At 50.7% G+C, this 27,212-nt stretch overlaps 1 protein-coding gene across 1 annotated transcript; it reads right to left on the reverse strand.

Annotated features, from left to right (window-relative positions):
• Positions 1-10,582: 10,582 nt before the first annotated feature.
• On the reverse strand, positions 10,583-25,557 carry SERPINA6 (serpin family A member 6). Its single transcript, XM_078447883.2, has 4 exons — positions 24,722-25,557; positions 18,204-18,474; positions 12,297-12,441; positions 10,583-10,932 (listed from the first exon to the last, which is right to left on the reverse strand). Exons 1-4 carry the CDS (start codon positions 25,329-25,331, stop codon positions 10,747-10,749), a joined length of 1,212 nt encoding a protein of 403 aa, XP_078304009.2. The 5' UTR covers positions 25,332-25,557; the 3' UTR covers positions 10,583-10,746.
• Between the last annotated feature and the right edge of the window lie 1,655 nt (positions 25,558-27,212).

Consider the following 27,212-nt stretch of genomic DNA (forward strand, 5'->3'; position numbering starts at 1 on the left):
GAGCTCTGCCCTGATGGCCCCTGCCCTCCCTCTCCTTCCCTGCGCTATTACAATGTACATATTGCTTGCCTCCCTTCACTAGACTGTGCACCCTGAGGGCTGGCCCGTGCATGCATCACAGTGCCCGGCACGTAGGACGACCTTAAGTAAGTGCCAGGGTCGGAGCGGACAACAGGACGAACGAGCCCTTGGCCTCCGGGAGCCCGCCACCCGCGGGGGACACGGGCCCTGGACCATGGGGTTGTGAGCACTTGTAAGGACGGGAAGGCTGAGCGCCTGTAGGGCGAGGGCAGAGCGGCCCCTGGTTTTCGTGTTTCCAGGCCACGTGTCCACGGGGGCGGCGGGCAGGCGACCTTCAAGGGCGAGGTGGTCACCCGTCTTCCCCCTAAGGCCCACCAGTATGGTGGCGTTTCCTCCCTAGGGCAGATGAGAAAATTCTTACCAAACGTAGAGGCAAATTCGCCCGCCCTGTACGTCGTGGACTTGACTGCCTGTACTCGTCCACCTTGGTGAAGAGAGCGTCAAAAGCGGGGAGCCGTTTCCTTGGGCGGGTGAGAAAAGAGCTCCCTGCAGAAGCCGCCCACCTCCAGAGCAGCCGGCCCGCTCAAGTAGTAAGGGGCCCGGCTTCTCTCCCCCTTCCGGCGCCAACTACGGGAGTCCTGGCCTTCCCTGGCTGGCTTGGACCAAGCTCAGGCAGGCGAGATCAGTCCCCCGAAGACCAGCTTTTCCCAGGCCTCTTTTCCCGGCCGGCAAAACACGCGTCCACCCACAGGCCCGACGGCAATCACACACGGAGGCAAGGGAGGGTCTCCCACTGGTCCCTCAAGGTTCCGGACCTGAGCAAGATCCACTCTCACACCAGCTGCTGCCCTAACAACCCACTTCCTTCTACACCTGCTGCCTGGGGCGGACTCCAGCCCTCCAGAGGGCTGGGGGCCTCTCCCCGCCTCTGCCCGCATGGGGGTCTCCCTGACCGCCGCTTGGTCTGGTGCACGGCCCTGCGTCAGCAGAGACCACAGGGGCACCGGGGCGACCTCCCCCGTCCGCCCGCTGCTTAGGATGTTCTGAGCACGGGGTCCCTTGCTGACAAAGAGCCGCGGAATCGGAGGAGGCCACCGGTACGCTCTCCACACACGTCGTCCTACTGAACAGAATGTATGCAGGGGGCACCTTCCTCCTCCAGGCGCCAGGGTGCCTCAAGTATACCAAGGGAGGCATCAGCCTAAATAGAACCTGAGAGATGGGGCGCCTGGGTGGCCCGGTGGGTTAAGTGTCTCTGTCTCAGGTCGCGATCTCACAGTTCACGAGTCCGAGCCCCGCGTCGGGCTCTGGGCTGGCAGCTCGGAGCCTGGAGCCTGCCTTGGATTCCGTGTCTCCCTCTCTCTCTGCCCTACCCCGCTCACACTCTGTCTCTCTCTCAAAAGACATTAAAAAAAAAAGACAAGAATCTGAGAGGTAAGAAATCAACCACTCATCTGTCACTTCTCAGCCCAGAATGTGCCTGGAGTAGCACCCCCACCCCCAGCCCTGGAAGGGGCGGGCTAGCTCCCTGGGCAGCAGGGTCCCTGGGAAGAAAGCCAGGGACTCGAGGGTGGTTTGCACAGTGAGTGTTGTGGGCATGAAATCTCAAGCCTTGAGAGCCTCTTCTTCTGGCCACCGTCCCGCAAAGGAAGGCTCCTGGGTCTGTAACATGACTCTGACCCGCCCCTGCCCTTTTCAGTCTAGCGGGGAGGGCTCAGCACTGCCCGGACACCCACCCCCTCACCGTGGAGCCTACCCAGAGCCAACGAGAACATCTCTCTCCCCCATACCTCACTGGCTGGACCTTTGAAGGCCTTTGACCCACTGGCTCTTACCAGTGAGTGGCCCCATGGTGCCTAAGAAGGCCCTTCATTCAGAGAAGAGACGCAAAAGGCTAAGGTTTGCAGCAGACGTTTGCTATTCCAAAGCACGCCCCCCAGTGGACTGTTGCTGATTACCATCCTGCTCGGAGGTGGTGGTGTTTCTGGAAGTACAAAGACACAGAGACAGGCTTCCCACGTTCCCCAGCTCCTTCTCCAACCCAGGGTGTGACCAGAATCCCCCCACGTGAGCGTCTTCTTCTCCACCTAAGGTGGCCCTCTAGTAGGTTCCAGCTCCTTGTGGGATGGAGCTGCTCCAGGGGCTGAGCACCTCCTGTGAAGGAAGGCGATGGTGGGTCCCACGGAGGCCATCTGGCTCCCCATCCCAGGGCTGGGCACCGCGTGGGAGGCGGGGGTAGAGATGATGAAGACCTGCCCCGCCTGTCCCCCCCCCCGCTAAGGTTTTCTGCAGTGTGAGTCAGACTTGGTCCAGTTCCAAATCACAAAACATAAACCTTCCTCTGATTTACGCGGTGGTGGTCTTCACGGAAAATCCGGTGGGAATGAAAGCCGTGGGGGGAAACTGGCGTTCTTATACGAAATCAAACATCCCGGAACTGTGAGCATCATTCACCCGTGGGGACTGGCAGTGGGTGGGACATCTGTCATGTGGGACCTGGGTCACTTCATTGCGAGGGACGGTCCTGCGTGGTCCAGTAGGTCTGGCGTCTCTGACCCTCATGCACTAAATGCCAATGGCACTTCCTCAAATCTTTGTGAAAACCCAAGCGCCCTGATAAGATTCCACAGCATTCCCTTGAGGCGGTATCTGCTCTGTGGAGAAGTACTGCCTGCTGAGGTCAAAGTGAGGGGGGCAGATGGGCTTGTGGGAGCCGGGCTTGACCTTCCCATCTGCCTTGTCTTGCAGCAGCAGAGGAAGGGGCTAAGTCCTGCAGACTGGCGGTCGGGGGGGGGGTGGGGGTGGGGAGTTCAGCTTCGCCAAATGTCTGAGAGAAACCAGCGGGCTTGGAGCAGGGTGTCCACGGAAGGCTTCGGAAGCACGGTGGAAGTCATCGTGTTGTACTTGACCACCCGTGAGGCTCTTACAACGCCTGCCAGGATTTCAGGATGGATCCTTCTTTAGAAGGGAAGGCAGCGGGGTGGACTGGGAAGAGCGTGAGGGCCCCCCTACTATATTCACTGGGGAATGCAACTCAGCCGCTCCAGGCTTGCTTCCCTCCCCCTCCCACCCACCCGCCGCCCAGTAAAATGGCCCGAATGGCCCTCTGGCCTGTGACTATCTCAGCAGCACCCAGAACCAGCAAGGAGGTGGAAACAGGGAGCTCCAGCCCCCAGGAAGTGCGGCTCGGAAGCTCTGTGTCGCCGGCAAGGACAGGAGCCCTGCGCTGCCCTCAGCAGGCCAAACTCGGTGCCTACCACTCTAGCTTGGCTTCCTTCCCAGCTGTGGACCGCCAAGCTCCCCAACCTCACTCGGCCTCAGTTTTCCGATCTATAAAACGGGCCCCCCGCGGTAAGGATTATACAGGGGGTGCCGATGAAGAGCTCGATGCCTGGTAGGAAATTCTGATACATGCTAGTCCTTGCATGACGACGTTAGAGCCAGAATAAACGTCAAGAGGTCATGCAGCCCCGGGATTTGGACTTTCCAGAGGAGGAAATGCAACCCCCCCCCAACCCCCCCCCCCCCCCCCCCCGACCAAGGCCTTTCCTGCCAGCACTGGAGCCAGAGCTGACCTGGTCCCCTGGTGATGAGTAAATTCAGAGGAGACAGTAGCACCTTTCCTGAGCTCCCTCAGGCAAGAAGTCACCCGGCAGGGCCAGATCAAGGGGGCTTGTAAAGCAAACTCTTCCTGGCACCCAAGGGGCTAAATGTCTGAAAAACAAGGCAGACCGGTTATTGGCATAACCAGGCTTCAGGAACGCAGTGAGAGGCTGCAGTGAGTGGCTGTGCATGGATCAGATCACGAGCAGGGCTCGGGGAGGGGGCTAGCACGATGTAGGAAAGGCGTCCCCAGTCCTTGCGACGCGCACGCGCACGGGGCAAGGGTCCCGCCGCTTATCCACCTGCTTCTTTCCCTCATCCCCATCGCCTTCTGGTGTCCTGCTTCTGCTCCAGATCGTCTGCCCTGCCTCACCCGGCTGCGCGACGCCTCACAAGATTGCAGAGGGACCCGCTCTGTCCCCCGCCCTGCAAAGCTGATGGCTCAGGCAAGGCCCGCAGCGTTGCCCCAAGAAGCCCGGCGCTGCAAGCCGGTGGTCAGCGAGGTGGGAGCCACTTCTGGATAACTAGGAGTTTGGTTAGCACCCGCAGTCACCCCAGCCTGGGAGACTAAGTAACAAGGCTCTCCTTGAGATGGGCCTTTTCTTTGGCGATCTCAAAAGAACCTTTGAGTAGGAGAGAAACAACGTTTTTTTACAGGGCACCAAGAAACAGATACTCAGAAAGGTCCGTAACCTCGTTCAAGGGCACAGAGCTCGGGATTTGAACCTCGACCTCCGGCTCCAAAGGCAGTGCTGTGTCTCCCAAGGCAAGGTCTTGCTCGAAGCAAGACCACCTGCTGTGGCAACACACGTCAACTAAGAAAATGGTCCTTCTGCCCGGGAAGGACTCAAGCTACTTACTCCCTGTGTGCAGGTGGTAGGATTTGAACTGGACCCCCAGTGGAGGCGGGACCTAGGGTACAGGCAAGCAGAGGAAGAAAGATCCTTTTCCTCCTGGAGTGCAGTGATCTGGGGGCAGGGAGCACCAGGGAGCCACTGAAGGTTCTAGAGCAGGGGAGAAGTAAGATCAGAGGTGGGCTTCAGTGATCTGATTCTGGAAGCCCTATTATTTATTTTCTGAGTTGGAAATAATGGATTTTAGGTTATGAATGGAGATAAAAAGAAGTTTTTTGATGAGGGACCAGAACAAGGTTGGAGAGGGGAGAAGGGCAGATGGCTGGGTGGGGTGGAGTATGTCCTTGCTGGTCAAGGTCACGGACAGACACCGCCCACGTTTCACCAGCCCCACCCCCACCTGCTCCTGGGCAGCTCCAGTCCCAGGTCTCTCCCCAGGGATGTGTCACGTGAGTCTGTCAACCATCCTCTGTGCTGTGATGTCTGCCCCGTGGCCCCTCTCCCGTTCACCACCCCGTCTGCCTTCGGTGAGGTCTCCCGTTGTTTGGGGTCTCAGGTGTTAGATGCCCCGGCACCGCACAGCTGCTGTGCCACCATGGAAACGGGTGCAGGTGCCCAAGTGCCATCTGTAGGTGCTCCCAGAGCTCCCAGTCCCCGGGTGCCATGCAGAGCCCGGTGTCTGGAGTCTGTACGGGGATGCTGCTACCCTGAGGTCCAGCTGAGGCGGGGGGGGACAACCCTCCCCACTCGGTGCCGTTTGTCGTTTGAGCCTCAACCTCCTTCTCCGCCCGGTGCTTGGAACAGCTCCCACCGTCCCTGCCCGTGAGCCTCTGTCCTGTGCCAGGAAGGCAGGCAGACGCTCGTAGCCCACGCTCCTTCACCCTCCTCCTGCCCACGCCTCTTTCCCCAGATCGGCACACGCCTGTCAGCTCTAGGTGACCCCGTCCCGGCGTCCTGGCTAAACCCCAGCGCTGGGTCCAGCTTGGAAATGGAGTTTTGCTTTCGTTACGAAGCACACAAACTTGGGAGTCAGACTGGAGTCAGACACAGGATCTTAACAGCTGTGCAAACAGGCACACATTTTAGAATGGAGAGAATCCTAGGACTGGCTTCGCGGTCAGGTTGTTCTAAGAGTAAATGGGATGTCTGTGCAAGTCCTTGGCCCAGGGCCTGGCATGGCTATGGGAACTGCCGTCGGCATGATTTATGGCCCGGCCCCAGGCAGAGGGATGGACTGATAGCCTGTCCAGGAGTCCAAGGGCTACGTGCAAAGGTGGGGGTGGGAGTTGGGAAGGAATGGTTGCCTAGTTACCGAATGATCTTGAGGGAGCTCGCTTCAGTAGAAATGCAGGCTCAGGACCTCACAGACATTCTCCCCAGGGCGGCTGGAAGTTCCCCATCCAGCCACGTGGCTTCTGGTCCAGCCTTCAGCACCCAGGACACGGGGACACAGGGCTGGACTCTGGGCTGGGGGAGTCGGGAGCTAGACTGCCTAAAAGTAGGATACTCCTAGGTGCTCACCGTGATTCTGGCCCCTCTCCACCCCCCACCCCTGCACACGCACACATACCACGTATGTGGGTGCGCACCTGTTCTTGACCGTGACCTGTCTGGTTATGTTTTTCGGTTCTGTTGCTGGCCGTTACTTATTTATTTCAGTTTTTAACTTAAACAATTATTGTAAGTAATTTCAAACTTACTGCAAGAGTGGCTACACGGCGCTTCTGTAACCCCTCACCCAGAATCACTGAGTTTTAGACATTTTCCACGGACGTTTTACGGTTCTCTTCTCGCTCTATGTCTATATCTGCATGCGACCCACCCCCACTGTCTTATACTGAACCATTTGAAATGGTTAGTTATCCCGGAGAGTGAGAATGTTGTCTAATGTAAATGGCAGCAAAATGATCAACTCCAAAACATTTAATATTGTTACAGTACCTGAAGCTGCCACCGTACTCCAGTTTCATCGGGTGACCCCCAACATCCTTTGTGACATTTTTATTTGCAGTACGGGAGCCCATCAAGGGCTGTCTGCTTTATGTGCCATGGAGTCTCGGTCTCCTTGAATCTGGGACAGTGTTCCTCAGCTCTCCCTGTGCCTTTCATTATGTTGACATTTTGAAAGGCTCAGTTCGGCTATTTTCCCGGTTCCCAATTTGGGTGGGTCTCAGGGAGCCCCTCGATCGGCCTCTGATGATACATTTTTGGGGGCAGGAATATAAAAAAAATGTTGGGTCCTTCTCAGAATATCACATCCAGAGGCACCTGCTGTCTGTGTGTCCCTAATTGGCCATGTTTATTTTTTTATTTTTATGAAAAAATTTTTTTTAATGTTTATTTATTTTTGACAGAGAGAGAGAGAGAGAGAGAGAGACAGAGCATGAGTGGGGGAGGGGCAGAGAGGGAGACACAGAATCCGAAGCAGGCTCCAGGCTCTGAGTTGTCAGCACAGAGCCCGATGCGGGGCTCAAACCCACGAACCGCGAGATCCTGACCTGAACCGAAGCCCGATGCTTCAGCGACTGAGCCACCCAGGCGCCCAGGCCATGTTTATTTTTATAACTTGGTTGAGGTGATGTCCACTTCTCCCAATCTCTACCTACCGTGTCTCCTTCTGCAATAAGTGATTTGTGAGGAGATACTTTGAAACACACTTAAATATCCTGCTTTTCGCCAAACTCCTCCTGCCCCCAGATGTGTATCCATTGAACGTTCTTGCCCGAATCGGTTTTTTTAGGATGGTAGTCTAAATCCATTATTCCTTTCGTATTTATTAACATTCTGAGGATAGATTCATGAGCTCAATTTTATTCCATGCATTTTAATGCATTACTGGTCTTATTATATATGGAGATGTATTCATGTGTGTATTTAGGTAGATGTTCAAATTGTCCCAGGTATACATAGATGTTAGAAATGTACTGGAAATCGTGAGTTTATACCTCCAATTCACACCCTAGCCCACAGCATTCTTTCTGCTTCCCCCATTCCATATGTGCACCTTTCTTCTTGCTTAACCCTACAAAACATATACGTAATGTTATATTTGCTATACCCCGCTCCACTTTGAAAACCAAGCGTGGAAAGAAGGCTTCAAGATGTGTTCCTTTTATTCTTCAAACCGGGGGTAAATTGTCCAAGTACTGTGTTTGGAAGTTCCTTGGGCGAATCCTTTTTTCTCACCTTCAGTGTGATGATGTTCTCTGTTTGCGATACGTCTCAATTCATTTGTTTTTCTTTTCATTGGCTTTTAGGGCTTTCCTCGTGTTGCTCACTTAATTTTGTTTTTGAATATATGGAACATTAACATTATTCCAGTAGTCTAAATCATGTAAGAAGGTCCCCGGAGAGAAGGGTCATCCTCTCGGACTCCTTCCTCTCTGTGCCCCGCCCCCATCCCTTGCAGACACGGGGACGTGTTTCCTTATTTCTTTTTCTTCCTCACCAACTCAATTCCTAGAAGTCCTCATTATTCTTAGTTTTTACAACTTCATAGTTTATTGTTTATCGCTTACTCTATTGTTTATTCAACCAACTGCCTATGTTTGGGCATTTGAGTAGTTTCCAGTATCTTGCAATTACAAATAATGCTCCCATCAATAACCTTGTGCAGATTATTTTTAAAAATTGTGAGACGTTTGCCTTATGGTTAAATCCCTAGAATTTCTGGATCAAAAGCAAATCTGTATATTTGTTACATGTCCTGGGCTGAATAGTGGTTCCCAAAAAGCTACGTCCAAGTCCTAACTCCGGGTACCTGTGAGGGTGACCTTATTTAGAAAAAGGGTCTTTGCAGCTGTAATTAAGGCAAAGATCTTCAGATCAGATCATCCCAGATTTAGGCCCTAACTCCAATGACAGCCATCCTTACGAGAAAAAGGCCTTCCCGGGGCCTGGCGTCTATTTCCTGCCTTCCCAATCTACGTCATTGGGCTGCCCACGTATTTATGTACCAGTGCCACAGACTTAATTAGAGAATCCGTGTGGTTTGGTGTAATCTCTGCTCGAGCTGGTCCCCTATCCTCCCCATCCCCTGCTCCCCCATATATTTTCCTTTTTAGTGTTTTCCTGGCTATCGCATTTTATCTTTCTCTATGGGCTTCAAGGTCGTCTTGTCTATCTCCAGGAAAAAAAAGATTTACTGTTATTTTTTTGGAATACCATTGAATTGTTGCATTAACTTAGGGAAGACTGATAGCTGGGTGATCTCGAGGCATCTTATTTCCATTTGTCCACGTCTAATTTTGCATCTTTTAGGAGCAGTGTTATCATTTTCTCAGTGTAGATTCTTCACATTTCTTGTTTCTTTCTTTCTTTTTTAAGAAAATTTTTGTGTTTGTTTTTATTTTTGAGAGAGAGAGAGACAGACAGACAGAGGGCGAACGGGGGAGGCACAGAGAGGGAGGGAGACGCGGAATCCAAAGCAGGCTGAGCTGTCAGCACAGAGCCCGACGCGGGCCTTGAACTCATGGACGCTGAGATCATGACCTGAGCCGAAGTTGGACGCTTAACTGAGTCACCCAGGCGCCCCTTGTTTATTTCTAAGTCTTGTATTTTTTTGGTTGCTACTGGATTTCCTCCTCTGTTATTTGTTTAACTGGTTATTTGTGTATATGAAGGTGCTTGTTTTTGCGTGTTGATTCTATATCCTGACAGCTTGCTGAATTCTTTTGTTACGTGAGTTTCTTTTATCCCTGATTTACTAGGGTAATGCAGGTACATTACATGCCTTCTGCAAGTAGGCATGTTTTTTCTTTTTTTAAATTTTTAAAAAAATGTTTATTTACTTAAAAATAGTTTTTTTAATGTTTATTTATTTTTGAGAGAGACAGAGACAGAATGTGAGTGGGTTAGGGGCAGAGAGAGAGGGAGACATAGAAGCAGAGGCAGGCTCCAGGCTCCGAGCTGTCAGCACAGAGCCTGACACGGGGCTCGAACTCACGAGCTGTGAGATCATGACCTGAGCCAAAGTAGGATGCTCAACCGACTGAGCCACCCAGGTGCTCCTTTAGTGTTTCTTATTAAGATGATGGCTTGAGGATTCAGGTCTAGATATACCTTCCATATACATATGAAAGGTATAAATATGCATATTTAAGGAAGTATTCCTATTTCTCAAGATATTCCTATTTCAAGATATTCCTATTTCTCAAGATATATACTTATCTATCCATCCGTTATCTATCATCAGTCATCTGTCCAGCTGTCTTCTATTTATGTATCTATCTATCATCTATCATCTATCATCTATCATCTATCTTTTATCTCATTTAATGTTGTTTGCCCCAAACCAGGAGGGTAAACCTCTTCCTCTGGCAACGTTTCTCTAGCGCCCTCTACTGACAAAGCTTAATATCCTGTCCAGATCCATTTTTGCAGAGCCGCGATAAAGCGAGCATTTGGAGTTTGCAGCATTAAATTGGTAACTGTTTTTGCTTTTGACAGTTAATTATATTTTAAAGATGTTTAAACAATATTTTATATATATTTGCATATTTACCCTTTTGTATGGGTCCAAATTTCCATTTAGAATCTTGTTTCAGCCTAAAGAACTGCTTAAAAATTTTCTTAGCGAAGGTGGCAAACTTTCTCAGCTTTTGTTTCTCTAAACAATAAAAAAAAAAAGTCTTGATTTTTGACTTCGTTTTTGAAAGATTGTTTTGCTTTGCTTCTTTTTTAAAGTTTATTTATTTATTTTGAGAGAGGACGAGAGATCGTGAGCCGGGGAGCGGCAGAGAGAGAGGGAGAGGGAGAGAGAGAATCCCAAGCAGGGCATTCAGGGCTTGATCCCACGACCGTGAGATCATGACCTGAGCTGGTATTGAGAGTCGGACCTTTAACTGATTGAACCACCCAGGCACCCCTCTCTTTCTTTTTTAGAGGTGTTATGATATGTGTGTGTGTGTGTGTGTGTGTGTGTGTGTGTGTATATTAGTATTTTAAAGATGTCTTTCTGTTGTGTTCTGGCCTGCATGATTTCTTCTTTTTTAGAAATAATGTCAAACTTACACAAATTTACAAAAACAGTAGTGTTTTCATATGCCCTTCACCCAGCTTCCATGTGTTGCATAACCAGAGCACAATGATCAAAGCCAGGGAAGTACAGCGGCACAATGTTTCATTACGGTCAATCCCAGTTTGTCACCTGCCCCACTACAGAAGAGCCTGGAGAAGACTGGGGGACCCTCCCCCTGCCCAGAGCGTGTCTGTGGGGTCCCTGATGCGCAGAGTCAGCCGGTGCTGGGACTCCCCGGGGGACTCCCCGTTAGGTCGGATTCATAACCTTGCCCAGGAAAAGGCTGCTCCACGTGAAGTGGTCGAAGATCATGACAATGAAGGGCCGGTTGATGTGGACGGCAAGGCGCTTGTACGCCGCCTTCGGCGTGAGCCCGAAGGGGGCAGCCGCCTCCAGGCCGCTCTCACTCAGCTGCAGCATAGCCTTATGGACCACCTGTCGGGGAGGGGGGGGCGGAAGGTGGGGGTTGCGCACCTGCTGTGTGTTGGGGGCTTTCCACACCTCGCTTTGAGCCCTCCCACCCTCGGTTTGTGGTGGCAAAGCTGAGGCTCAGAGAGGGTCGCTTGCTGGCTCCCTAGGTGGCGGCCCCAGGATTAGGGCCAACGTCTGTCCACCTCCGGAACCCAGGTGGCACCTAGGCTTCTTCCCTAGAGAGTGGGCAGGTGGAGCCGGCCGCGGGGAGTTTAGGGGGCTCATGGTACTAACCGGACTTCGGTGTCCACATCAGGCACTCCTTCCGGGGTCCTGGGCAAAGGGAGACCTCCCTCCTCCACCCCACTAGTCACATACTAGGGTCCAGTTTATGCAAAGTGCTTGGGCCTGCCCAGGGTGGAAAAGGGACCGTTGAACGGTCTCTCGTTGTGATCAGAATTAGGGAGAATTTCTGAAATCAGCAAAATGCCGGAGTGGCTCGCGTCAGGAGCCTTGGGTGGGTCAGAACTGACCAATAAACAACATCCGAGGGGACGGTGCCTCTCAGCGGCTGGACAGCGAGGAACCGGAGGCTCTGAGAAGCTCCGTAAATGGGCACACGTAGCTAGGAGGAAGCTGAGCGGGGCCAGGGAAGCCCTGGGGTTTGTCCTGGGAAATGAGGTTTCGAGTGGAAGAGACCCAGGGCCAAATGTCACGCCGTTATCCACGAGCTCTGTGGCCGTGGGGGGGGGGGGGGGGGGCGGGGTCATCTACCTTTCTCCAACACATACTGCGTGCTGGACGGAGGGGCTGCTGCCTCTGGAACTCTGTCCTGTCCCCCGTCTGGTTTTGTCACCCACAGGACTGCGAGGTCCCGTGGGGGAAGGGCCCCGTCAGAATAGCGCAGGCGTACCCAGTGTCTAGAAGTTTGGGGCACAGAGTGGGTGTTCAATACTTATGTTCTGGAGTGACCAGCAGAACACAGAGCTGACAGATGAAGGGTCATGAGTGTAACGGGTAGACGGGCCGATGTGATTTCACTCAGAATTTTCCCATTTCCCTGGTCCCTTCTTGGTACCGGCCGCCCCCAGTCCTGCCATGATGGCTTGGTTTCCCACCCTGTCCCCCTCTGTGTGGCCCGGCGGAAGGGGCACGCGCCTGGGCTGCGACCCTCCCTTGTCACTAGCTTCCGTGTAACCTTAGAGACATCGCATTTCCCTGCGGAGCCTCCGTTTGCCCTGTTGTAAATGAAAGTAGGGGCGTGGACAAGACCCGGGGCTCTCAACCTGGGGCTCAGAGACCCGTTCGTGAATGGGCTCCGTGTTGCTTATTATATTTGTACCGTGAATTTGGGGGGCTCTAGGGAGACCGGCTCTAGGGACATTTACCTTCGACGCCTTCAGCTGGGCCTCTCGGGTGATGCCGGAGAAATCCGTCCCGTTGACCCGGTCTGCAATGCCCATGTCCCTCAGGATGGCCCTGAGGTCGTAGTCTCCAGAGATGGACGCCTTTGGGATGTGTAGGTCCACCTGGCTGCTCGGGGGGCAGGGGGTAAGCAGATGGGGTTAGACTTCCCCTCCCAGGCGACTTCCGTTTCCTCTGTGACCCCTCCGGACCCTGCCTCCCAGCCGGACACACTTTTGGGGAAAAAGAGAAGGGACAGAACAAGAGGCAGGCTTTGTCTCTTTCGCCATCACATGCATGAGCTTCCTCTCTGGGCCTCTGAATTGCTCGATCTTTTCTTCTCGGCTCTTTCTCTGAGTGGATTCCACTTGGACATTGGATTCCACATGTGGATTCCACAGCTGGACATTGAAGAAGAGGGTCCCTGAAGGAGTCCTTGTGGTCCCCCAGGCACCCCTGCAGAAAGGGAGGGGTGGGGGGAGCACCTGGGAGCACGGTCCTGGCCCCAGCATTGCCACTAATGCTGTGTAGCTTTAGCCAAGTCCTTGCTTGTCCTCATTTAAAGAGCAAGACAGCGCAGGGGCAGGGCCATGAGGGCACTTCTCTCCTAGAGGGGAATCAACCTGGTGGATGTCTCCTAGCTTCTGTATTCGCATCCAGTGCCTGTGTGTGTGTGTGTGTGTGCGCGCACACACACACACACACACACACACACACACACACTCACTCATGCAACCTCAAGGAGTTGGAGCCAACATCTTCAGTTTCCAGATGGAGAGAACTGAACTCAAGAGAAGCTGAAGAATTTCCCCAAAGTCACACCACTGGGAAGCAGCAGAATTGTGAAGAGGTCAGGACTAGTTGCCTCAAAGCCCCATTGCCTCATGGGAAGAGAGAGAGGGAAGGAGGGGGAGAGAGAGAGAGAGAGAGAGAGAGGAGGAGGGCAGAGGAAGGGGGAAGGGGGGAGGGAGGAAGGAGGGGCAGGGAGGGAGGGAGAGAAAGAGCCAGGGAGGGAGGAGGGCAGAGGGAGAAGGGGGGAGGGAGGAGGGGGAGGGAGGGAGGGAGAGAAAGAGACAGGGAGGGAGGAGGGCAGAGGAAGAAGGGGGAGGGAGGGAGAGAAAGGGAGGGAGGAGGGCAGAGGAAAGAGGGAGGGGGAGGGAGGAAGGGGAGGGAGGAGGGAGAGGGAAGGAGGGACAAGGAAGGGAGATGGAGAGAGGGCTCTCACGAGCTGTGTGTGGGGGCGATGAGTCTTCCCTAGGAGGTAGGAGACAGCTGGACCCTGAGGGGTGCTGCTCCAGGGAGGGGGGAGGTGATCATTGGAGGGGTGAGGTGGGAGAGTGGGTGACACAAGCCTGGAGGTGAGGACCCCTAGGGTCTGACTTCTAGGACTAGCAGAGTGTCATGTGGATGGAGTAGAGAATTCCTGCCCAATCAAAATTCTGCCTTGGATGTTTGTTTAAAAAAAAAAATCTAGAAGAAAATAGTATGTGTTTTTGATTAATGTTTTTTAAGCTGAAGTGTTTTAGTGAAGAGCTTATTTTTGGTGTAAAGAGAAAGATTATCCTTCTCATTTTCAACAGAAAAGGAGCCAGAATTTGCTTGATCCACGGTGCACAACCACCACCGGGGACGCCATTCCTGAATTCCAGGCTCCCTTGGAAGGGTGGGGGTGGGGCAAGTGAAAGGGCGAGGAGGCAGCGAGGGATCCCTCACGTTGCCCAAACACAGGCTCACGGTCGCACATACCCACCCCACTCCCCCCCGTGGCCATGGGAAAGGTCAAGTGCGAGGGGTCCAGGACTAAGGACAACTCTGGGGCCCCACGTAGCGCTAGGGCATCTCCGGGAACCACAGAGCTGACCACACGGCTCTTCCCGGCTGGAGTGAGGTCAGACCCCAGGCGTCCACGTCTCCACTCGCAGAATAGGACTAAACTCTCCAGAAGCCCCGGCCCTGAGCAGCTCTCTGAGGCTACGACTCGAAATAAAAATAACTTGAAACCATAAAACCCGAACCCCGCACATGTATTAACATAGCAGAACTTCTTTCTGGATTTTCTGCCAGCAAAGCTCTTGGATTACAAATTTCATTCAACTAGAATTTGTCTCAGTTTTTGCTGCTGTTGCTGCCTGGCCCTGTGGGTGCCCCGGGACACGGCCTCCTGGCCGGGGTTTGTGCCATTTCCTGTCCCATGCACGCTCTGGGTGGCCCTTCCGCTGGCTGAACTTGCCCTCGGGCTTAACACACAGTTCAAGTGGAAAGCAATTCCCTCCGCAGCCCTTTCTGTGGTCCCCTGGGGCAGCCAAGCAATCCTCCCTTCCCTCAGCATCGAACATTTACTTAGCTCCTTTCTGGTCCCGCGAGGACAGAACTGACGTCATTGTACAGTATTAATTCCAGCAGAATCTGTGTTTCTGCTCTCGAATGCATGTCTTTGAAGTCCATCTTTTGTCCTATCCACCTTCTATCCTTTCTGCTTAGCCTAGTACATGGTCTAAGCGGCTGCTTCCATTTGTGTGTATTGAAAGAGGGGCGCCTGGGTGGCTCAGTTGGTTAAGCGAGTGACTTCGGCTCAGGTCATGATCTCATGGTTCGGTTCGTGAGTTCGAGCCTGGCATTGGGCTCTGTGCTGACAGCTCAGAGCCTGGAGCCTGCTTCAAATTCTGTCTTCCGCTCTCTGCCCCTCCCCTGCTCACATTCTGTCTGTCTGTCTGTCTCTCTCTCAAAAAAAATAAACATTAAAAAAAAATTTTTAAAAAGTTACGTGTATTGAAAGAGAGAAAGAAAAGAAAGGAAGGAAGGAGAAGGGAAGGAAGAAAGAAATGGCAAGAAGGAAGAAAGAGAAAGAAAGAAAAAACAGAAAGAAAGAAAGAAAGAAAGAAAGAAAGAAAGAAAGGAGAAAGAAAGGAGGAAGGAAGAGAAAGAAAGGAGAAAGAAAGAAAGGAGAAAGGAAGGAAGAAAGAGAAAGAAAGGAGAAAGAAAGAAAGGAGAAAGGAAGGAAGAAAGAGAAAGAAAAAGGAAAGAAAGAAAGAAAGAAAGAAAGAAAGAAAGGAGAAAGGAAGGAAGAAAGAGAAAGAAAGAAGAAGGAAAGAAAGAAAGGAAGAAAGAAAGGAGAAAGGAAGGAAGAAAGAGAAAGAAATGAGAAAGAAAGAAAGGAGAAAGGAAGGAAGAAAGAGAAAGAAAGAAGAAGGAAAGAAAGAAAGAAAGAAAGAAAGAAAGAAAGAAAGGAGAAAGGAAGGAAGAAAGAGAAAGAAAGGAGAAAGAAAGAAAGGAGAAAGGAAGAAAGAGAAAGAAAGGAGAAAGAAAGAAAGGAGAAAGGAAGGAAGAAAGAGAAAGAAAGAAGGAAAGAAAGAAAGAAATAAAGGAAGAAAGAAAGGAGAAAGGAAGGAAGAGAAAGAAAGAAAGAAAGAAAGAAAGAAAGAAAGAAAGGAGAAAGGAAGGAAGAAAGAGAAAGAAAGAAGAAGGAAAGAAAGAAAGGAAGAAAGAAAGGAGAAAGGAAGGAAGAAAGAGAAAGAAATGAGAAAGAAAGAAAGGAGAAAGGAAGGAAGAAAGAGAAAGAAAGAAGAAGGAAAGAAAGAAAGAAAGAAAGAAAGGAGAAAGGAAGGAAGAAAGAGAAAGAAAGGAGAAAGAAAGAAAGGAGAAAGGAAGAAAGAGAAAGAAAGGAGAAAGAAAGAAAGGAGAAAGGAAGGAAGAAAGAGAAAGAAAGAAGGAAAGAAAGAAAGAAATAAAGGAAGAAAGAAAGGAGAAAGGAAGGAAGAGAAAGAAAGAAAGAAAGAAAGAAAGAAAGGAGAAAGGAAGGAAGAAAGAGAAAGAAAGAAGAAGGAAAGAAAGAAAGAAAGAAAGAAAGAAAGAAAGAAAGAAAGAAAGGAGAAAGGAAGGAAGAAAGAGAAAGGAGAAAGAAAGAAAGGAGAAAGGAAGAAAGAGAAAGAAAGGAGAAAGAAAGAAAGGAGAAAGGAAGGAAGAAAGAGAAAGAAAGAAGGAAAGAAAGAAAGAAATAAAGGAAGAAAGAAAGGAGAAAGGAAGGAAGAGAAAGAAAGAAAGAAAGAAAGAAAGGAAGGAAGAAAGAGAAAGAAAGAAGAAGGAAAGAAAGAAAGGAAGAAAGAAAGGAGAAAGGAAGGAAGAAAGAGAAAGAAATGAGAAAGAAAGAAAGGAGAAAGGAAGGAAGAAAGAGAAAGAAAGAAGAAGGAAAGAAAGAAAGAAAGAAAGAAAGAAAGAAAGAAAGAAAGGAGAAAGGAAGGAAGAAAGAGAAAGAAAGAAGGAAAGAAAGAAAGAAAGAAAGGAAGAAAGAAAGGAGAAAGGAAGGAAGAAAGAGAAAGAAATGAGAAAGAAAGGAGAAAGGAAGGAAGAAAGAGAAAGAAAGAAGAAGGAAAGAAAGAAAGAAAGGAGAAAGGAAGGAAGAAAGAGAAAGAAAGGAGAAAGAAAGAAAGGAGAAAGGAAGAAAGAGAAAGAAAGGAGAAAGAAAGAAAGGAGAAAGGAAGGAAGAAAGAGAAAGAAAGAAGGAAAGAAAGAAAGAAATGAAGAAAGAAAGGAGAAAGGAAGGAAGAGAAAGAAAGAAAGAAAGAAAGAAAGAAAGAAAGAAGAAAGGAAGGAAGAAAGAGAAAGAAAGAAGAAGGAAAGAAAGAAAGAAAGAAAGGAGAAAGGAAGGAAGAAAGAGAAAGAAAGGAGACAGAAAGAAAGGAGAAAGGAAGGAAGAAAGAGAAAGAAAGAAGGAAAGAAAGAAAGAAATAAAGGAAGAAAGAAAGGAGAAAGGAAGGAAGAGAAAGAAAGAAAGAAAGAAGGAAAGGAAAGAAAAGGAAAGGAAAGAAATGGCATCTGTTCTGGAAGCCTTCCTGACTACTCCAGACTCCAGTGTCCCCTTCCTCCCCTGAGTCCCCTTTGCCCTTACGGTCTGCACCGCCCCACGCCCCGCCAGGGCCCACGCTGATGGTGCTGCTCGGATTGCTTGCACACAGACACAACTGCAATCTCACGAGAGTGAGGATCACGTTCAAGAACATCTATCCCCTCCTCCAAGGTGACCATGATTTTGATTGCCGTCTAACTCAGAGGTGCCTGGGGGGGGGAAATGAGTTCGTTCGTCCATTCATTCATTCATTCATTCATCATGCATCATTCATTCCCAGCTCCCATGCTCAGTCAACCCTCCCTGAGTGTGCACCCCTTGCGTGGGCCTCGGGTTGGGCACGCGTTGGCTGGTTGTCCCTCCCCCCTCCCCACTGGCCCGTGGGCATATACACCCCTCACCCCTTTTCCCTTACTCCTTTATTACCTACCTAGGTCCTTACTTCCTTTTTTTTTTTTTTTAATTTTTTAAATATTTATTGATTTTTGAGAGACACTGAGAGAGAGAGAGAGAGAGAGAGAGCCAGAGAGCTGGGGAGGGGCAGAGAGAGAGAGGGAGACACGGAATCCGAAGCAGGTTCCAGGCCCCAAGCTGTCAGCACAGAGCCCGATGTGGGGCTCGAACTCACGAACTGAGATCATGACCTGAGCTGAAGTCGGACACCTCACCGACTGAGCCATGTGTTGGCTCCGGGATGAAGGAAACGGTCATTTTGGTGTATTTTTTATGGGGTCTCTCAGGAGTGGTAACCGTGCTTGATTTCAGGGGAAGCAAGATAATAACAACGGGTAAGCGAGGGGCCGGGGGCAGTTGGTGAACACAGTTTAAGCCAACAAATCAGAAACGTGATCACGCAGAAGGTAGCTGTTAGCCTCCCAGGGACGGGGCACCTCACTCTGTGGGCTGCCCCAGCGTATCTCAGTGTCAACCGACAGGTGGATGAACAGGTGTGACCTCTCGGTCAGAGAACCTCAGGCCGCTGGGGACCCAGCGGACGGGAAAGCGATGAGCCCCGGAGGGCGGGTCCAGGGGGAGGGCAAGGGCTTACCTGATGGTCAGCGACTCAGACCACCTCTGAATGGTGTCCCTGCTCAGCGCGGCGATGACCGTGTCCATCTTCCCCTCGTCTGGGAGGATGAAGAAGACGGTCCCGTTGCCCGTGTATTCCAGCTGTACCAGCTGGCAGGGGAGCACCCGGTCTTTCAGGTACTTGGTGGGGCTCGACTGGAACATCATGGGCACGGTCACCACGGTGCTCTCGTTCACATAGAAGTTCTCCTCCCTGGTGCTTTCCGGGTCGAAGGGGTGTGCCCACATGCCTGGGAGAGGAGGGAGGGGGAGGGCAGGAGACAGGCCCGTGAGAGTGGGTGACACGAGAGCTCTAGGCCGGGGCGCGGCCCCCACCAGGGAGGCGGGAGGTTCCCGGTAAGGTATGAAATCCCCGGCACTTTTGGGCCTGTTGTATTCTCCACCTCTTGGCACGGACTGAGGGTTCACTCTGTTCCTGAGCTGCTAAAAACAGGAGGAGGGAGACAGAGGAGAATGCTGGGCCTTGGATTTGGGGGTCGGATGCAGGAAACCAGATTTTGCCTCCCACCCGAGCCCGGAGTGGATCCCAGATTGGAGGGCTCTGAAATCGTGTCGAACGGAACTCGGGCTGTGAATTCGAGGTCAGGAGTGGGGGAGGTTTGGAGCAAGGGACCGCCCGTCCGGTCCCCGCGCCTTGACGTCAGCCACAGAAGCCCAGCAGGCCCCCTGGTCCCCCGTGGACCGTGCCCACTCCCCCGAGGGCCACACCCCATTTCCTGCGGGCAAAGTCAGGATAAGATGCCCTTGAGGTCACAGGCTCACACCAGCGGCCGGACTCGAAACCCTCCGCCGTGTTCCGCGATGGCATCCCGTAGCCTCTCTGCCTGCCTCGTGATGGGGAGCTCACTACCTTCACGGACCAGACTCTCCACCACTGGTCAGCTCTTAACGGGAAGAAAATTGCTTCGAGAGCCAAAGCCCGCCTGATGGTGAGACCTGTCTGCTGAGCCCCTTCGACCCTTCTGGGCTCATTCCAGGAGACCGTGAGTCCTCTCCCAGGTGACAGAACTCTGGATATTTAAAGACGTGGGCAGATCTCGCCAGGGCCTCCGGTGCTCTCCAGGCCCGGAGATGACTGGGGACCCTGCCTCCTGGGGGTCCCCGGTGTCTTGGATGCCTTCGGCCTGAAAGCCCCGGTGCCCTTGTGAGGTCTCTGTGTCCCAACTGAGGCTGCCTGGAGGTGGCGGCCAGAGCAGAGGTCCAGGCAGGCCTCTCTCCATCCTGCCGCCTGCAGGATCTGCGGACCACAAGGCCAGAACTCTTGTTCTGTTCAGCTTCAATCTCCGTGAAGGGCTCCTAAGGGAGGCAGTAGGGAGAGGTGGGTGGAGGTGGGGAAAGGGCCGGGTGGAGGTGGGGCCTGGAGCCTATGCCCCGCCCCCTCCCTGGTGCCTGAATGTGACGTCGCAGCCTGGCTGTCTCACAGCAAGCGGGATCATTTGAGGGCTTTCAAACCATCCTCCAGAGGAGGCCTGGGACCCCCTGGACTGAAGGCAGTGGTTCACTTACCAAGTGGTCACTTAGTTCACTTACCTGTCCGACTTCCAGCAAAAAAAAAAAAAAAAAAAAAAAGTGAATTTTTTCAGGGTTAGGTTTTTCCTTGGGCACAAAACAAAATACAGAATGGGGCCCGACCTCTATTTTAGGGGATTTTTTTTTCCTTGAAAGTTCTCGGGCCATGAGAACTCGGGGTCGGGAAACTTAAGAATTTATGGGGGCGAACTGGGGAGAGCAAGGATGATTTCTGCAGAAAACCTTCTAATGATATTTTTAGTGTTCTCAAAAAAAAGAAAAAAAGCTGTCGAGAGAGTCCACTAAGTAAGGGACATGCCAGGGACACTTTGCCTGCCCTAAGTTTAGTGACGGATAGCTATGCCACTGCTCATTGCTACTTATTATGCCGGCCTTCTGGAAACATATTAGGGTAGCCCCAGCTTAAACAGGGGCTTGCCACTTAGTTTGGCTGTGTTCCGGAAAATCTGTATACAACAAAGCAGCACACGCCCCTGTCGGCTCTCGCATTCAGATTTCTATTTCCAAAGCCGTTCGGATTTTATCACCAGGAATTACTCTTTTCCATCAGCTCAGTCCCACTGTGGTCGTGAGGACATTGAGAAACTGCCAGATGACGTCACCAAATGACGTCACCAAATGACGGCTGTCCCACAAGCCCCCTCGCGGGCCCCGGAGCACCCCTTCCCCCGTACCTGGGTTTACTACCCTCTGCTTCCAAGGAAGTGCTGCCAGAATCTCTATGCAACCACTGTTGAGCTCCTGCCATGTGCCAAGCACTGTGCAAAGGCACTGGGGCCTCCAAAGAGACAAGGATACCAGGCAGGAGCACACAGTCTGTGGGAGAGATGGCCTGTGGAGTTTGGGGGAGCACTCGGAAACCTTTCTGGGCAAACATTCCCAGAGTCCTTGACCCTCCCGCGATTGAGTGTAAAGAACACGAATGGAAACACCAAAGACCCTGAAGGGCCAACTAATATTTGACAAGGGAGCCGAGATAACTCAATGGAAAAAGATAGTCTCTTCAATACCTGGTGCTAGGAAAACTGGGTATTCATGCAAAAGAATGAAGCTGGACCCACATCCTACACCACATGCAAAAGTTAACTCAAAGTGAATTAAAGATCGGAAACCATAGGGCACCTGGGTGGCTCAGTCAGTTAAGCATCCGACTCTTGACTTCGGCTCAGCTCATGATCGCGCAGTTTGTGAGTCTGAGCCCCGCATCAGGCTCCGTGCTGACAGTGCAGAGCCTGCTTGGGATTCTCTCTCTCTCCTCTCTCTGCCCCCTCCGTCTCAAAATACATAAATAAACGTAAAAAAAATCTGAAACCATAAGGCTAGAAAACATAGGGAAAAAGAAGCTCCCTGACATTGATTTTGGTGCTGACTTTTTGGATATGACTCCAGAATCGCAAACAACAAAAGGAGAAATAAACCAGAGGGACACCTCAAACTAAAAAGCTTCTGCACAGCCAAAGATACAATCAACACAATGAGAGGCGGCCTACAGAATGGAAGAAAACATTTGCAGACTGCATATTGGATAAGGGGCTACTATCCCCCATATATAAGGAGCTCATATACTTTGATAGCAGAAAGCAAATAATTCAACTAAAAAATGAGCAGAGGCCTTGAATAGGTATTTTCCCACAGAAGACGTACGAATGGCCAACAGGTACGTGGAAAGGGGCCCGACATCCCTCATCGCCAGGGAAATCCAATCAAAGCCACATGAGCTATCACCTCCCACCTGTGCGTGTGGCTAGTGGCAAAAAGACGAGAGAGAACAAGGGTTGGTGAGGATGTGGAGAAGAAGGAGCCCTCGTGCCCTGCGGGCGGGAACGCAGATCGGTGCAGCCGATTTTACGTGGAAAACGGTAGGGAGGTTCCTCAAAAAGTTAAAAACGGAAATTCCATATGATCCAACAATCCCACTCCTGGGAATACATCAGAAGGAAATTCACTCACCATCTCAAAGAGATAAAGACATTATCTCTACTCCTATGTCCGTCACAGCGTTATTGACAATAACCGAGATGCGGAAGCAACTTAGGTGTCCACTGATGGATGGATGGATGGGTAAAGAAAACGCGTGCGCGCACACACACACACACACACACACACACACAGGGATATTATTCAGCTACAGAAAAAAGAAGGAAAACCTGCCATTTGTGACCATATGGATGAATCTTGAAGGCATTATCCTAAGTGAAATGAGTCGGACACAGGAAGACAAATACTGTATGATCTCACAGGTATGTAGAATCTAAAAACCTAGAACTCCTACCACGTGAGGGGATGTGGGTGTCAGCTCGCCTCATCTTGGGGGTCATTTTGCAGTTTGTGCGTATATCAAGTCATCACGCTGTAGGTCTTGAACGCAGGCAATGTTATAAACTAATTATGTCTCAGTAAAAGTGGAGGGAAAAAATTGCTGCCTTGGCCGGGTCAGCCTCACACCCTCCCGGGAGGGACATCGCTGCCAGGTGGGCCTCCAGGCTGGTGCGGAGGATGGAGGACAGAAGGAGGGGGGCTTAACATTACGGTAAGTCTGTCCAGGTAGCATAGAGCTGGGGGGGGGTGCGGTTGGCTAACGGGGGGCACTGAGTAGGAGTTGGAGAGAAGAGAAAAGGGCAAGTGAGGATTCTTTCTGGAGACTATGATCTGGATGAGCTTTGAGGTTGTTGAGAGATACATATTAAATGTGGTTTTTACCTTTTCCCCCCGTTTCACTTGCATTTCTTCAAATATGACTGGTTAACTGAGACCGAACCACCTGAGCGCAGGCTTATAAGGTCTAACAAGATGTTTGTTAAAAATGAGGTGTGGGAAGACTGTAGGGGGTGCTCACGAGAAGCAAGGATTTGCCTGAGGGAATCAGGGGAGGCTTCATGGAGGAGGTAACTTTTGAGCCAAGATTTGATGAGTGGGAAGAAGTTTTTGGCGCAGGCAGGTTGGGGGGCGGCTCAGGGGACAGAAAGAGTATGGGTTTTGCGGCAGGCAGAATGGCCGCCCAAATATGCCCACATCCTAATTCATGGAACCCGTGACTCTGTTATGTTACATGGCAAGAGGACATTAAGGTTGCCAATCCGGCGATCTAGAGAGGAAGAGATCATTCTGGATTATCCAGGCGGGCCCAGTATCGTCACAAGGGTTTGCTTAAGAGTGGAAGAGGATGGTGGGAGGGGCAGGGGCAGAGGAGAGGTCATGGTCATGTGCTAACTAACAGGCTTTAAGAGCAAACGAAGGGCCCAGCAGCCAAGGAACGCAGGTGGCTTCTAGAAGCTGGGAAGGGCAAGGAACCGATTCTTCCTTGGAGCCTCCGGAAGGAACGTAGCCCTGCCAACACTTTTACTTTAACCGCCGCGTGACCCATTTTGGACTTCTGACCTCCAGCATTGTTAAGATAATAAATCCACATTGTTTTACGCCACCGTGTTTGTGGTGGTTTGTTACAGCAGCCATAGGGAACTAATTCAGGCTTCCATGAGGACAGGCGTGCTCCCGGACCGGAAGGAACTCGGTGTGGTCGGACACTGTGCACGTGTGCATGTGTGTGTGGGCGTGGGCGTGCTGTGTGTGTTAAGGTGTGCCTGCGCGTGTAATTGCTCTGTGTGCACACGTGTGTGTGTACAGGTGTGTGCGCGTGCGCTCACGTGCATGCTGTGTGTGTGTGTGTGTGTGTGTGTGTGTGTGTGTGTGAGCGTGCTGTGTGTTGGGAAGTTGGAAAAGGGAAAACGTTGAGATGCGAGGCTAGAGAGGACAGAGAAGCAGATGTCTCTAGGCCAGGGTCCTCAGCCTTGGGATGATAGCCACTCTGGGGCAGATATCATTGTGGGGGCTGTCCTGTGCATTGTAGGAGGCTTAGCGGCCTCTCTGGCCTCTACTTACTAGATGCCAGGAGCACACCCCACTGTACCCGCAGTTGTGACAACCCAAAATGTCTCCAGACACTGCCAAGCGTCCCTGAGGGTGGAAGGAGGAGGTGGAGATTACCCTGGGTTAAGAACCACTGCCGTAGACTAAGGATTATAGATTTTATTCTCAAGGATAAGGTATCCCTTGGGGCGCCTGGGCGGCTCAGTCGGTTAAGGGTCCGACTTCGGCTCAGGTCATGATCTCGCAGTTCACGAGTTCGAGCCCCGCTTCGGGCTCTGTGCTGACGGCTCAGAGCCTGGAGCCTGCTTCAGGTTCTGTGTCTCCCTCTCTCTCTGCCCTTCCCCCACTCACACACACTCTCTCTGTCTCTCTCCCTCTCTCTCTCTCTCAAAAATAAATAAACATTAAAAAAAATTAAAAAAAAGAATAATGTATCCCCAAATTATCTGATCATAAATACGATTGGGGGAGGGGGCCTTGTTAAAAATGCAAACTTCTGGGACTTTCTTCCAGCAGTTTTGCTTCAGTACGTCTAGCATGGGCTCTGGAATCTATAATTTTAACAAGTCCCCATGGTGACTTCTGTGAACAAGAACTTTGGAACACCCTGCTCCAAACTGGGGAGGAAGGGCTGGAGTTTGGCTGAGATGGCACTTGGTCAGAGCTGGCTGTGAATTCTGGGGGTGTGTGTAGCCTGGGGGCCATCTGGGGGGAGTTTCTGGGGGGCACGGGCTGTGTCTGGCTGGGCTTCCAGCCCCTGGCCCAGTGCCCGACTCCCGGCCAGCACTCAGACAACATACGTAGACCATGGGGCGGTCGGACTGTTCACCATTACATGTTTGGGCCTTGAATGAACCTACCGGAGCTTGGGTGAGTGGCTCAATTCTTCTAGGTGTCATTTTGAACATTTGTAAGATGGTATCATTCTACTTTCCTAAGAGGACTGTGGTGAAGACAGAGATTCCCAGATGAAAATGTGCTTTGTAAAATCCAAGATTTTGCCCAAGAATGCACCCTGGGTTTTGATGGCTCTTACTGTTCTTGGCAATGGGATGGGTGGGGCGGTGGGGGGGGGGGTACCTTTGAAGAAGATGTAGTTGACCAGGACGAGCGTGGCTGAACTATCCAGCTTCGATAACAGGTTCACAATTTTCCCCTGGGTCTTATTTTCGATATACTCATTGATTTGTCTGCTGGCTCCAGCCCAGTCCTCGAAATCCGTAGCCAAGACCTCCAACCCATAGTAGTGCTTGCTGTCTGCTGAGAACGACTCCAGGGGCTCCAGGCTGCGGTCAAGGAACAAGGCGTTACCCATAGCCATCTCCAGTGTGGCGTCTGACTCCTTGTGGAAATGGTGAAGGTGCTGGAAACCCTGGTGGATCTCAGCTTCGGATGTCTTGGTGAGGTTGAAGCCCAGGCCCTGGAGAAGCTGGGCCCGTGTGTAGCCACGGGCGCCCAGGGACAACATAGCTAAGGCCATGGAGATGCTCAAGGGAGAGATGAAGACATTCTCGCCAGGAGCTGAAGCCACTAGATGCCTGTATAGGGTAAAGGCAAAGTCAACGTTGTTTGGAGCCAAGTCCCGTTGAGGGCTCCTTGTGCTCACATCGGTGTCGGGGTCCTGAGCCTGGACGGTCCAGAGGTCACTGGTGGATAGCCAGAGGAAACAGGTGCACAGGGAAAGCAGCATTGTCCAGGATGGTCCAGCCCTGCCAAATCAGGAACGCTCATTAGACAATGTGGGGCCTCCAAGGCGGTGGGGCATGGTGAAAAGGTGGGCAGAAGACCCCATGGAAGGCTCCATTCAAGCCTCTGTTCCTTCCTCCCCATTGGCTGTGTGACCTGGGGCAAGTCAGGACTCTGGGCCTCAACTTCCTCATCTGAAAGTATGATTATACCTGCTATGATTTATCAAGTACCTACCAGGCGCCCAATGCTGACCTATGTGTTTTGCCTATATTTCTCATTTAATCCTCACTGACAAACAAATCAAGTAGGTATTATTATTATGATTTGACGTAGGCAGAAAGGGAGGCCCAGGAAGGTTAAATATCTGACCAAGTGATACGTTCAAAGAACTGAAAGAAGAAAACTATCAACTAAGAATCCTGTACCTGGCAAAACAATCCTTTCAAAAAATTTTTTTAATGTTTATTTATTTTTGAGAGATAGACAGAGCATGAGTGGGGCAGGGGCAGAGACAGAGAGAATCGGAAACAGGCTCCAGGCTCTAAGCTATCAGCGCAGAGCCCGATGCGGGGCTCGAACTTGGGAACGGTGACATCATGACCTGAGCCGAAGTCGAATGCTTAACCGACTGAGCCACCCAGGTGCCTGGGTAAAACCATCCCTTAACAATGAGGGAGAAATCTAGACAGTCCCAGATGAACAAAAGCTGGGGGAGTTCATTGCCACTAGACCTCACCTGTAAGAAATGCTGAAGGGAGCCCTTCTGGTTGAAATGAAAGGGTAAATAAATACCATCTATAGGAAGAAATAAAATCTCTCGTGAAGGTAAATATATGAGCAATTAGAAAAACTTGTATTATTGTAATTTTGCTTTCTAACTCCACTTTTAATTTTTGATATGATTTAAAAGACAAATCCACGAAAAGCAATTATTAGTCTATGTTTTTGGATACACAACGAATGAAGATGTGATTTGTGACTTAAGCAACTGAAAGGATGGGCGGTATGGAGCTGCATAGGAACAAGGTTTTTGTATGCTGTTGAAATTAAGCTGGCATAAATTCAAGTGAGAGTGTTATAACTTTAGGGGGTTAAACGTAATTTCCATGGTAACCATACCAAATCCAGACAGAGAACCTATAAAGAAAGAAAACTACAGATAAATATTGCTTATGAGCATTGACGTAAAAATCATCAGCAAAATCCTAGCAACTAGAATTCAGCAGTACATTAACAGGATTACACACTATGACCAAGTGGGATTTATTTCTGGAATGCAAGGATGGTTCCACATGTAAAAATCAACCAGTGTGCTATAGCACATTAACAGGACGAAGAAAAAAAAAGACCACGATCATCTCAGTTGATGCAGAAAAAGCATCAACTTTGGCATTATTCCACACAGCCTTTCAAGATAAAAGCATTTAGCAAACTAGGACTAAAAGGAAGCACTTCAATAAAATTAAAAAAAAAAAAACAACATATATGAAAGGCCCACAGCTAATGTCATGGTGAAAGATTGAAAACTTTTCATCTAAGATTTGGAACGAGGCGTGATGCCTGCTTTTGCCTTTTCTACTTAACGCAGTCCTGGAAGCTCTAGCCAGAGAAATTAGGCAAGAAAAAGAAATAAAAGGCATCCAAATTGGAAAGGAAGAAGTGAAATTGTCTCTGCTCATAGGCAACCTGATCAACATCACAGAAACATGTGGAAAACACTAAAGATTCTACAAAAGCTCTGCTAGAACCAATACATAAATTCAGCAAAGCGACAGGCTACAAAATCAACACACACACACACACACACACACACACACACACACTAATCAGTTCTGTTTCCATATACTAACAACGAACAAGCTGGAAAGGAAATTAACAAAAC

This window comes from Panthera onca, chromosome B3, assembly GCF_046562875.1.
Source record: "Panthera onca isolate mPanOnc1 chromosome B3, mPanOnc1 haplotype 2, whole genome shotgun sequence".
NCBI classification, from domain to species: Eukaryota; Metazoa; Chordata; class Mammalia; order Carnivora; family Felidae; genus Panthera; species Panthera onca.